This window comes from Saccostrea echinata, unplaced genomic scaffold, assembly GCF_033153115.1.
Source record: "Saccostrea echinata isolate AGI-Se365-2 ecotype Australia unplaced genomic scaffold, CSIRO_AGI_Sech_v1 ptg000022l, whole genome shotgun sequence".
In the NCBI taxonomy this organism is placed as follows: Eukaryota; Metazoa; Mollusca; class Bivalvia; order Ostreida; family Ostreidae; genus Saccostrea; species Saccostrea echinata.
The window spans coordinates 18,361,063-18,373,251 of NW_026889771.1; the positions used below are offsets into that span (position 1 = coordinate 18,361,063).

At 34.1% G+C, this 12,189-nt stretch overlaps 1 protein-coding gene across 4 annotated transcripts in view; it reads left to right on the forward strand.

The window, feature by feature from the left end:
* Window positions 1–12,189, forward strand: part of LOC133190567 (multidrug resistance-associated protein 1-like) — a 962,792-nt gene that overhangs the window by 531,208 nt on the left and 419,395 nt on the right. For all 4 annotated transcript variants that reach the window (XM_061326266.1, XM_061326267.1, XM_061326268.1 and 1 more), the window contains one exon: window positions 1,091–1,382. In XM_061326266.1, coding sequence (XP_061182250.1) covers window positions 1,091–1,382 — 292 coding nt within the window. The remainder of the gene's footprint in view (window positions 1–1,090; window positions 1,383–12,189) is intronic.

A 12,189-nucleotide genomic window follows, 5' to 3' on the forward strand; every position in this document is an offset into this window, starting at 1 on the left:
GTTGTACAAATCATGACCCCGGGGGGGGGGGGGGGGGGGCACAATGGGGGATCAAAGATTTACATAGGAATATATAGGAAAAAATGTTCTAAAAGTCTTCTCAAGAACAGCAAAGCCATGATTAGTCATATATATATGGAAGCATCCTCAGGTTGTGTAGTTCAAGTTTGTTAAAATCATGACCCCCCCCCCCCCCCCCCCCCCCCCGGGTTGGTTGGCAGAGATCTTTATAATTCTTTTTTTCAAGAACAGCAAAGCCATGCATGATTAGTTATATGAATATAGAAGCATCCCCAGAAAGTTTAGATTCAATTTCATTCAAAACATGGCACCTGGGGGTAGGGATCAAAGCTTTACATAGGTTGTGTAGTTCAAGTTTGTTCAAAACATGATCCTCTGGGGTAGGGTGGGGCCACAATGTGCTATCAGAGTTTAACATACGGATGTATAGGAAAGACTTCTTTAAAATCTTCTTCTCAAGAACAGCAGAGCGATGTGTAGTCATATTGATATATAAGTATCTTGAGGGAGTGCAGATACAAGTTCAAATCATGACCCTTGGGGGTATGGTTAGACTACATCTATAAAAATCATGACATCTTGGGGTAGAGTTGGGTCACAATAAGGATAAAAGTTTTACATTTGAATATATAATAGAAAAAAATCTGCTGATGAAGAACAGCAGGGCTATATTGACTCAGGTGAGCAGCCTCTTGTTTATAAGTTTCCATTAAAGTTTGATGTCAATATCAGGTATTTAGAATAGTAACATTAAATTAATTGATCATATTAATTTGCTCTTAACAATACCATCTTTACCTGTAATATTTTGTGTGTGTTTATTGAGGCAGAGGGTATAAAGGAGACTAATAAAGACATTGCAAATTATTACTCTGGTTACCAGAAATCCTAGCTTGAATTTATATTGTGCAGGTTAATATTTTTACTTCTTGATTAGAGCAGTATAGAATATTTTATGCTTAAAAGCTGGGTAAAGGTATCTTATTTTCAATTGGTTATTTATAACAAAGAAAGGTTGTGTCACAAGAATTATATTTTGATAAGAATTTTTTTATTATCATTATTTTAGGCAGTTTGTAGAGGGATCACAAAAGAATATGATTGTGTCTGGACAGAGGTCAGAAGAAAAAATAATTTTGAATTCTTCATTACCAGTCAAAGAGGACTTGTATTTAGATAGCATGCAACATTTAAAATCTTCAAAACCATTTACACCCCAGAAATATGTTGCTCAGAAAAAACTATCAGAATTTTGCCATGAACATGAAGCTGAAGATGAGACAGAGAATCTTTTAAAAGAAATAGAGAAAAAGGAGAAGGAAGATAAACTTATACAAGATGAGAAAGTAGAGAAAGGCATGGTAAGAAAATTGAATAATATTTTTTTCAAATACTGAGAATTTTCAGTGTATTCTCTCTTAAAATATTTGAATGGCCATGTTAATTTATAATTATTCAACAAAGATGAACTTTAAGTCATATGGCATATTTTTCGCATGGAGGTCTGGTTGTCTGAGGGAGGTTCCTTTACCATGATTACATGGTGGATCACCTGTCTAGAGATCAGGAGGCTTTGGTTCAATTCCTTTACCTTCCCCTGCCAGTGTTTTTCACTCTAACTTTAAAAGCTGCCCCTGTGAAAACAATTGTTCCAGTGTTCTGGAATTTTGAGAGCAGTTCCTGAACTATGCTATTTAGTTTATGAGAAGATTTTTAAAAATATTACCTATGAATCCATATATAAAACTTAGTGTGCACATTGTGGAATACATAGGAAATTTTTTTAAAAAAAATGTTCTTAAGGACAACAAAGCCAAGTTGGTTAGTCATATTTATATGGAAGCATTTCAGGTAGTGTAGATTTAAATTTGTTAAATTCATGATGTCCCCAAGGGCAATGTTGGGCCACTATTGGTGATCAAAGTTTTACTTAGGAGTATATATAAGAAAATTCTTTAAAAATCCGAAGAACAGGAAAGTCATGGTATAGTCATATTTATATTTGGAAACATCCTCAGGTAGTGTAGATTAGAGTTTTACATAGAATGGAACAGGAAAAAATCTGTTTTTCATGAACAGCAAAATCAAGATTAGTCATATTTAGATTCTTAGGTAGTCAAGATTCAAATTTGCTCAAAGCATGACCCCCAGGGTAGGACAATGTCCACAGTGGGTGGTCAAAGTTTTACATAGGAATATAAAGGGAAAGAAAACTTCTGATGAAGAAACAGCAGGGCCATTTAATTTAAATTCCATTTAATTTAACCTTTAATTTAAATTCCCATGTGAAAACTTCTTGACCTTTTCTAGGATTATCCCAGAATATTTCTGTATTTTTTACTTCTCAAGAACCATTAGGTCATTTTCAACCAAACTTGCTACAAAGCATCCTTGGGTGAAGGGGGCTCAAGTTTGTTCAAATGAAGGGCCACGCCCTCTTCCAAGGGGAGATAATTAAGAATTGGTGAAAATTTGGTGTCGTATTTTAAAAATCTTCTTCTCAAAAACCATTGGGCCAGAAAAGTTGAAACTTACGTGAAACCTTCATTACATAGTGTTTTAGATAGGAATGTATAGGAAAATTCTTTAAAAATCTTCTTCTCAAGAACAACAAAGCAACAATTAGTCATTTTGATATGGAATCATCCTCAGGTAGTGTAGATTCAAATTTGTTCAAATCATGACCCCAGGGTTTAGGGTGGGGCCACAATGGGGGATCGAAGTTTTACATATTAGGAATATATAGGAAAATTCTTTAAAAATTTTCTTCTCAAGAACAACAAAGCTGCAATTAGTCTTATTGATATGGAATCATCCTCAGGTAGTGTAGATTCAAGTTTGTTCAAAACATGACCCCCGTGGGTAGGGTGGGGCCACAATGGGGGATCAAAGTTTTATATAGGAATATATAGGAAAAATCTTTAAAAATCTTCTTCTCAAGAACAACAAAGGCATGATTAGTCATATTGATATGGAAGCATCCTCAGGTAGTGTAGATTTCAGTTTGTTCAAATCATGACCCCCATCCCCTCTCCCTCAGGGTAGTGTGTCAGACATCTTTAAAATTATGTTTACAAGAACGCAAAACCATGATAAGTTATATGAATATAGAAGCATCCTCAGAAAGTTTAGATTCAATTTCATTCAAAACATGTCACCTGGGGGTAGGGTATGCCTAGAGCAGGCGATCAAAGCTTTACATATGAATATATAGGAGAAGAAATCTGCTGACATAGAACAGCAGGGCCATATTGACTCAGTTGAGCGTTGTGGCCCATGGGCCTCTTGTTGAATTTTATGGCTAATCTTTTTCAAAACAATTATTTTTTTTTCTCTCTCTTCTTTTTTCTTTTTTGCTTCCGTGTTGATGGCATTTGTTTACATAGTTACCATGGAAGTATGTACAATGCATGACGTGTTTTACTGTGCATATCGTAATTCTATTTTTGTGCATTTGAAGGTTTAATTTGAGGTGTTAAATGTTCTGATTTAGTTAAACTACTTAGAAAAGTTGCCGATGAAATAAATCGGACTCGAGGCTAATGGTATGTAGGTCGTCATATAGGAAAACATGGATTGGACTCAAAGCGACCTGACTGTGGATCCTAAGATTGTTGCAGGCTCAGTAAGAAGATTCCTGAATGAAACAAGCTTCCATGTGGGTTATATTAAATGCAGCTATGATAAATAAAATGTTCTACATGCATTTCAAGAAGAAAACAAGATCATTAAAGCATGGAATAGTTTATTTCATACATTTATATTGGTTTAACCCCCCCCCCCCTTTCATATAGTATGTATTTCTCATATTTTGGATGATCTTGACTTTTGACCTTGACCTAAATATCAAGAACAAAAATGCAAGAATCCATTTCAGTTGGTCCCATGTCTCTACGTCTATGCGTTAAATTTTTTTCAAGTTTAAGTAAACAGCAAATAAACTTCAGGGGCAACAACTCGTATAAGGCTTCGATGAATCCTTTCACAATGATAAACTGGAAAGCCCTCTCAATTAGCGGAAAGCATTGGTGAAGGTTCTGTATCTCCATGGTTTGTGGTTTCAGAGGAGTAGCGATAACAAGCTATTCTTGCGAAAAGGGCAATAACTTCATTAAATCTCATCGATCAAAGTCTTTGGGTCAAATCTGAAAATCATTTCAATAGTCAACTAATATGAAAGATGCGTCTCTTCGATAAGTTGCGAAACAAAAAATCAGCGGAAGAAAAATAATAATAACTAGTAGACTAATTGTTCACAGAACAATTAGAGGTTTTTCCACCTTTTTAAGCGTTTCCATGTAATTTGGGCTGTAAAAAAGAAGAAAAATGAAAAAAAAAAAAAATTGTTCTTCCAGCAGGGATCAAACTCAGAACCCTTAGCTTGAAAGGCAAGTGCACTAACCACTACGCCACGAATTCCAATGAAGATGTATGCAGTAAAATACCTATTTAGGAATAAAAAGATGTAGTACAATGTAGTAATCAGAATAAGATAGTTTTGAGAAACATGTTTCCATATCATTTGGCTTTCAAAAGAACAAAAGAAAGAAAGAAGAAGAAGAAGAAAAATACAAGAAAATAAATAAAACTCAAAAATTCATCTTTTACTATAGATTTATTGTTGGGCTCGTTTCTCTGTAGAGTTCAAAAGGTCTTCGCGCAGCTCCAAAAAAAGATTGGTTTTATTTTGTTTGTTTTTTTTTTTTTTGTTTTTTTTTTGCAATTTAGGGGCCAATTTTTCTCTCTTTCCCCTTCTCTCTTCCTTTCTCCTCCTCTCTTTTTTTCTCTCTCTTCTTTTTTTCTTTTTTGCTTCCGTGTTGATGGCATTTGTTTACATAGTTACCATGGAAGTACAATGTATGACGTGTTTTACTGTGCGTATCGTATTTCTCTTTTTGTGCATTATGCTTACGAAGGTTTAAATTGAGGTGTTAAATGTTCTGATTAAGTTAAACTACTTAGAAAAGTGCCGATGATATAAATCGGACTCGAGGCTAATGGTATGTAGGTCGTCATATTGGAAAACATGGATTGGACTCAAAGCGACCTGACTGCAGATCCTAAGATTGTTACAGGTTCAGTATGAAGATTTCCGAATGAAACAAGCTTCCATGTGGGTTATATTAAATGCAGCTATGATAAATAAAATGTTCTACATGCATTTTAAGAAGAAAACAAGATAATTAAAGCGTGGAATAGTTTATTTCATACATTTATATTGGTTTAAACCCCCCCCCCTTTCATATATTCTGTATTTCTCATATTTTGGATGACCTTGACCTTTGACCTTGACCTAAATATCAAGAACAAAAATGCAAGAATCCATTTCAGTTGGTCCCATGTCTCTACGTCTCAGCATTAAATTTTTTTCAAGTTTACGTCAACAGCAAAAAAACTTCAGGGGCAATAACTCATATATGGCTTCGATGAATCCTTTTGCAATGATAGATTGGAAAGCCCTCTCTATTAGTGGAAAGCATTGGTGAAGGTTCTGTATCTCTACGGTTTGTGGTTTCAGAGGAGTAGCGATAACAAGCTATTTTTGCGAAAAGGGCAATAACTTCATTAAATGTCATCGATCGAAGTCATTGGGTCAAATCTGAAAATCATTTAAGTATTCGACTAATATGAAAGACGCGTCTCTTCGATAAGTTGTGAAACAAAAAATCAGCAGAAGAAAAATAATAATAACTAGTAAACTAATTGTTCAGAGAACAATTAGAGGCCTTTCCACCTTTTTAAGTGTTTCTGTGTCATCTGAGCTGGAAAAAAAAGAAGAAAAATGCAAAAAATGAAAAAAAAAAAAAAATGCTCCTCCAGCTTGGCTCGAACTCAAAACCCTTGGATTGAAAGGCAGGTGCGCTAACCATTCGGCTACGCATTCCGATAACATACATAAGTTAATTGTTTAAGACTATAGAAGAAATGCAAGCGTATTTTTAGAATCGGTAGGGGAAGAAAGAAGTTCCGTAAAAGGAAATAGTTCCTGAACTTGCAAGCAGTATATAAAATAACAAGGGAGGGGCTGTGTGAGAAAAAGTCAACGCTGTTCCCTAATGAAAATGTATTAATGGACTATAGCCCGATTCATCGATATTGTGAGCATGCTGAATTTTTTGGAAATAGCTTTGTTGTAAGCTTAAAAGATCGGGTTCGGATTTTAACATTTCTGACTGAATATCCTGAAATAACTATGAAACATTTAAATAAGCATTAATTTTCTTTGGGTTAAATTAAATATGTGTATCACAAATTAAACTCCCAAAATGCATTTTTAGAAGGGAAAGACGACAATGAAAGCGAGAATTGTTTTTAATCTGCCGAAAATCGCTAATTCTGGAAACTGATTAATTCTAAATAAAAATCAAATAAATTCCAAATGTAAAAGAAAGAGAGAATGCTTGGTATTAAAATGTCGTATCATATCAGGAGAATCGAATGCTGCTAACGACATCTGAAGAAATAGCCGATAAAAGGTTTAGATCATTTCTTCGTTCACCTGCACTTTAATTACAAACACAACAGAACTTGTAGTTTTTGCCGTGAAACTTCAAGACTTCTACAAACTTATAGGACTCACCGTAAAACTCTCCAGAAACTTTCTCTGAGGTCTATACTACAATTGTACCAAATATGGTGTCGATCCGAGGTCTGGTTTGAATTTGACAGAAATATTCTACGTTGTTGTTGATGTGATTTTTTTTTTTTTTTAAGAAGGGGGGAGGTTAATTATTTATTTTATGCCTCTTTTAAACTAAGAATTGTAACTACTTCCACATCCTTAAGCCTGATTGTGACCTTGGGTCAAGGTCAAAGGTCAAGGTCAAAGGTCAAGGTCATAAAAAAAAGAGAGAGAAATCTTTACTTTTCTATGTTTTTACCTGATACTGGAGCTGAATGCATGTCCTAACTATTCCATTTGACCCAAGGTCAAGGTGAAAGGTCAAGGTCAAAGTTCAAGGTCATTTGGTAAATTGCCATATTTTACACATATATAAGGAATTTCTAATGTTTTTAAATGACCTTGACCTTTGACCTTGACCTATATTTCAAGGTCAAAGGTCGAACATGCCCATGCAGTTGATCCCATGTCTCTACGATACACCGTTTAAAAAAAAAAAGTTCATTAAATGTAAGCAGCATAAACTTTCAGGGGCAGTAACTCATACAAGGGACCAAAGAATGCTTTCGCAATGATAGAATGAAGAGAGTGCTAAATGAGTCGAAGACACTGATGGAGGTTTGGAATCTCTACGGTTTACGGTTTCGGAGGAGTAGCGATAACAAGGTTTTGTTGCAAAAGGGGTGACAACTTTTGAATGGGTCAAGCTCGGGGGACAAGAATGAAATCTTTGAAATAGTTTTAGAAAGACATATTATAGATGCAAAGATATTCAGTATATGTTGAAAGACAAAAGAGATATTTAAAAAGCTAATTTTCTCATATTTTGAATGACCTTGACCTTTGACCTCTATATAAATTTCAAGGTCAAAGGTCACACATGCCAATGCTATTGGTCCCATGTCTCTTCGATTAAGCGTTTAGAAAAAAATTAATTATTCGTAACCATCAAAAACTTTCAGGGGCAATAACTAATTAAAGGGGTTTATGCAACCTTTCGCACTGAATAGATTGAAGAGTCAACTAAATTAGTCAAAGACATTAGTGAAGGTTTCGTATCTCTACAGTTTAGGGTTTTGAAGGAGTAGCGATAACAAGCTTTTATTGCGAAAGGGGTTGTAACTCCTTGAGGGGTCAAAGTTCATATACGCAGGGTCAACTGTAAAAATCTTTTACAAAGTGCATTCTTATGGACCATAAATCTTTTCGATAACTTTTAAAACAAAAAACCATTCGGCGGAAAAATAATAAAAATAATAATAACTAGTAGACTAATTGTTCTCGAACAATTAGAGGTCTTTCCACCTTCTTTAAATTTCATATATTTTTCATATTTTACTCTCTAAACTTAATTTTTATAGAAAAAGAATCCATAAATAGCTTGAAAGATAGGAAAAATGAAAATTTAAAAATTTTGAAATGACCTTGACCTTTGACCTTGAACAAATATTCAAGGTCAAAGGTCAAGGGTCACATTGCACTTGACCCCATGCTTCTACGACTTTTGGTTTTAAAGTTATAAGGTTTAATAGTTATCACAAAGACGTTAAGGGGTGATAACTCATATAAGGGGTCATCGGATACTTTCGCACTGAATAGATTGAAGTTGTGTTTAAAGACCCTGAAGACATTAGTGAAGGTTTTGTGTCTCTACGGTTTACGGTTTAGGATGAGTAGCAATAACAAGGTTTTCAGTAAAAGGGGCAATAACTTTTAAAGGGGTAAATCTTAGGGGACAAGTATGAAATCTTTGAAATAGTTTTAAGAGGATATATTAATGATGCAAAGATATTTAGTATGTGTTGAAAGACAAAAGAGATATAAAAAGAGCTTTATTTCTCTTATTTTGAATGACCTTGACCTTTGACCTTTGCATATATTTTAAGGTCAAAGGTCAATGAATCTTATGCAGTTTGTCCCATGTCTCTACGACGTATTGTTTTAAAAATTTTAAATTATTTCTAAAAATCAAAAACTTGGAGGGGCAATAACTCCTTGAAGGGGTCGACCAATACTTTCCCAATGAATAGATTGAAGAGTCCCCTAAATTAGTCGAGGACATTGGTGAAGGTTTTGTATCTCTACGGTTTACGGTTTCAAAGGAGTAGCGATAACAAGCTTTTATTGCGAAAGGGGATATAACTCCTCGAGGGGTCAAAGTTCATATACTCAGGGTCAACTGCAAAAATCTTTTACGGAGTACATTCTCATGAACTATAAATCTTTTCGACAAATCTTGAAACTCAAAATCTTGCGTCGGAAAAATAAGAAGAAGAATAACTAGTAGACTAATTGTTCTCGAACAATTAGAGGTCTTTCCACCTTCTTTAAATTTCATATATTTTTCATATTTTACTCTCTGAAGTTAATTTTTATAGAAAAAGAATCCATAAATGGCTTGAAAGATAGAAAAGATGAAAATTTTAAAATTTTGAAATGACCCTGACCTTTGACCTTGAACAAATATTCAAAGTCAAAGGTCAAGGGTCACATTGCACTTGACCCCATGCTTCTATGTCTTTTACTTTTAAAGTTATAAGGTTTAATAGTAAGCGCAAAGACGTTAAAGGGTGATAACTCATATAAGGGGTCATCGGATACTTTTGCACTGAATAGATTGAAGTTGTGTCTAAAGACCCTGAAGACATTGGTGAAGGTTTTGTGTCTCTACGGTTTACGGTTTCGGAGGAGTAGCGATAACAAGGTTTTCAGTAAAAGGGGCAATAACTCTTAAAGGGGTAAATCTTAGGGGACAAGCATGAAATATTTGAAATAGTTTTAAGAGGACATATTAATGGTACAAAGATACTTAGTATACATTGAAAGACAAAAGAGATATAAAAAGAGCTTAATATTTCATTTTTTGAATGACCTTGACCTTTGACCTTGACATAAATTTCAAGGTCTGAGGTCAAAGAATCTTATCCAGTTGGTTTCATGTCTCTATGACTTATCGTTTTGAAAAAAAATTATTATTTGTAAACTTCAAAAAGTTTCAGGGTCAATAACTCATAAAAGGGCTCCACGAATACTTTCGCAATGAAAAGATTGAAGAGTCTCCTCAATTAGTCGAAGACATTGGTGAAGGTTTCGTACCTCTACGGTTTACGGTTTCGAAGGAGTAGCGATAACAAGCTTTTATTGCAAAAGGGGAAATAACCCTTAGAGGGGTCAAAGTTCATATACGCAGGGTCAACTGTAAAAATCTTTTAAAGAGTACATTCTTATAGACTATAAATCTTTTCGATATATCTTGAAACATAGAATCACATCAGGGGGTGGAAAAATAATAATAATAACTAGACCTTTTTTGTCGTTCAACAAAAACGGAGGGCTTTTCGACGCTTAAAATCACAAGGACCTAAAAGAGCGATAACTCTTACAAAATGAAAAACATTAAAAAAAATATCAAATCCAATCAAGTCTTCAGGAGCTTATAAAAATGGAAACCTAAAGAGTATGTAATTCTCACTAGAGGTCTGCAAAGGGGGATATCTCTTACAATGTTAGTTTTGAAAATTACTAAAAGTTACTATATTTCAGGTCTCTAAAACACCTATAAGGGGTCAAAAAGTGACACAACGGACCATAATATTTAAACTCTACCCTTTATGCTGAACTCGGAATCGAAACTGTTCAAAAATTCATTTAGAAATAAAAAAGTTACATGGGAAAATCAGTTTCCAATATTAGCCCCTTGATATCCCTTATTTTTCAGAATTTCATTTTCAGACCCTTATTGGGTTGAAACATTATCAAAGTCATTATATCACACAATTTTCACAAAAATATCTTATTTAGTTTAGGAGATATCGTGACATGTGCATTTTTTCATTTAACATGTGAACTCCCATACACAAATTCAGAGATTCATAAAACCGGAAGTATTCGTCATATGCATACCAAACTTGAAACCTAAAGAGTATGTAAGCCCGCCAACAGATGTGCAAAGGGATATAACTCTTATTTCATCATATTTAAAATAAATAAAAATTTCATTATTTCAGTCCTCTGTAACTCCTATAAGGGGTCAAAAAGTGACCCCACGGACCATAATTTTTAGATTGTACTCTTTAAGCTAAACCCAGAAAAGAAAACTGTTCAAAAATTCATTGGGAAATAAAAAAGTTATGGGCAAAGGTCAGTTTTCAACTTTGGCCCCTAGAAATCCCTTATTTTCCAGAAATTCATTTTCAAACCCTAAGGGCGTTGAAACAATATCACCGTCATTATACCTGTCCACTAAATTTTCACAAGAATATCTTGATTACTTTAAGAGATATCGTGAAATGTGCAATTTTCCATTTAACATGAGAACTCCCATAGACAAATTTAGAGATTCATAAAACCGGAAGTACTTGTCATATGCATACCAAACTTGAAACCTAAAGAGTATGTAAGCCTGTTAACTGATGTTCAAAGGCGGATAACTCTTACTTCATTATTTTTGAAATAAATAAAAATTACATTATTTCAGTCTTCTGTAACTCCTATTAGGGGTCAAAAAGTGACCCCACGGACCATAATTTTTAGATTGTTCTTTTTAATCTGAACCAGGAATAGAAAACTGTTAAAAAATTCATTGAGAAATAAAAAAGTTACAGGAAAAAGTCTGTTTTCAATGTTGGCCCCTAGAAATCCCTTATTTTCCAGAATTGTCTTCTGCTGACCTAATGAGGTTTGTATCGTATTAAGGTCATTCTACACTTAAAATCTCATAAGAATATCTTGATTATTTTAAGAGAAAACGTGCCACGACTGATTTCAATTTAACATGGAAACTCCCATAGACAATTTTCAAAGACCCCTAAATCCGGAAGTTCGGCTCGGATCGATATGATACTTACAGTATATGTTCTACTTATTAGTCCTAACGTATTTCTTTGCTTAAAATAATTTTCAAACCTTAATTGTGACTTTTAAAAATTTCATCCCCCCTTTTTCAATGTTTGAAGTCTTATATCTCAGAAAGTATCGGTGGTCGAAAATCACCCTCGCTAACTTTTTTGTAGGTAATGGTCTCTAGAATTTATATCTTGAATTTGAGAGTCTAGCCATTGAAAATGAGAAAGATTTTAGCTCCTTTAGGAATTCCAGTTTTTCTTAAGTAGAAACCGGAAGTGAGTAAACCGGAAGTTCAATACCTTACATACGCGAGATATTTACATTTCCTATTTAGTGATGATAAGAGAAAATTCCTATTTTTAACGGTACTCCTCAAATGCTGAACGAAAAAAGTGTTCAGTATAATAATAATAATAATAACTAGACCTTTTTTGTCGTTCAACAAAAACGGAGGGCTTTTCGACGCTTAAAATCACGAGGACCTTAAAGAGCGATAACTCTAACAAAATGAAAAACATAAAAAGAATTATCAAACCGGATCAAGTCTTCAGGAGCTTTTAAAAATGGAAACCTAAAGAGTATGTAATTCTCACTAGAGCTCTGCAGAGGGAGGTAACTCTTACAATGTTATTTTGAAAATTACTAAAAGTTACTATATTTCAGGTCTCTAAAACACCTATGAGGGGTCGAAAAGTGACCCC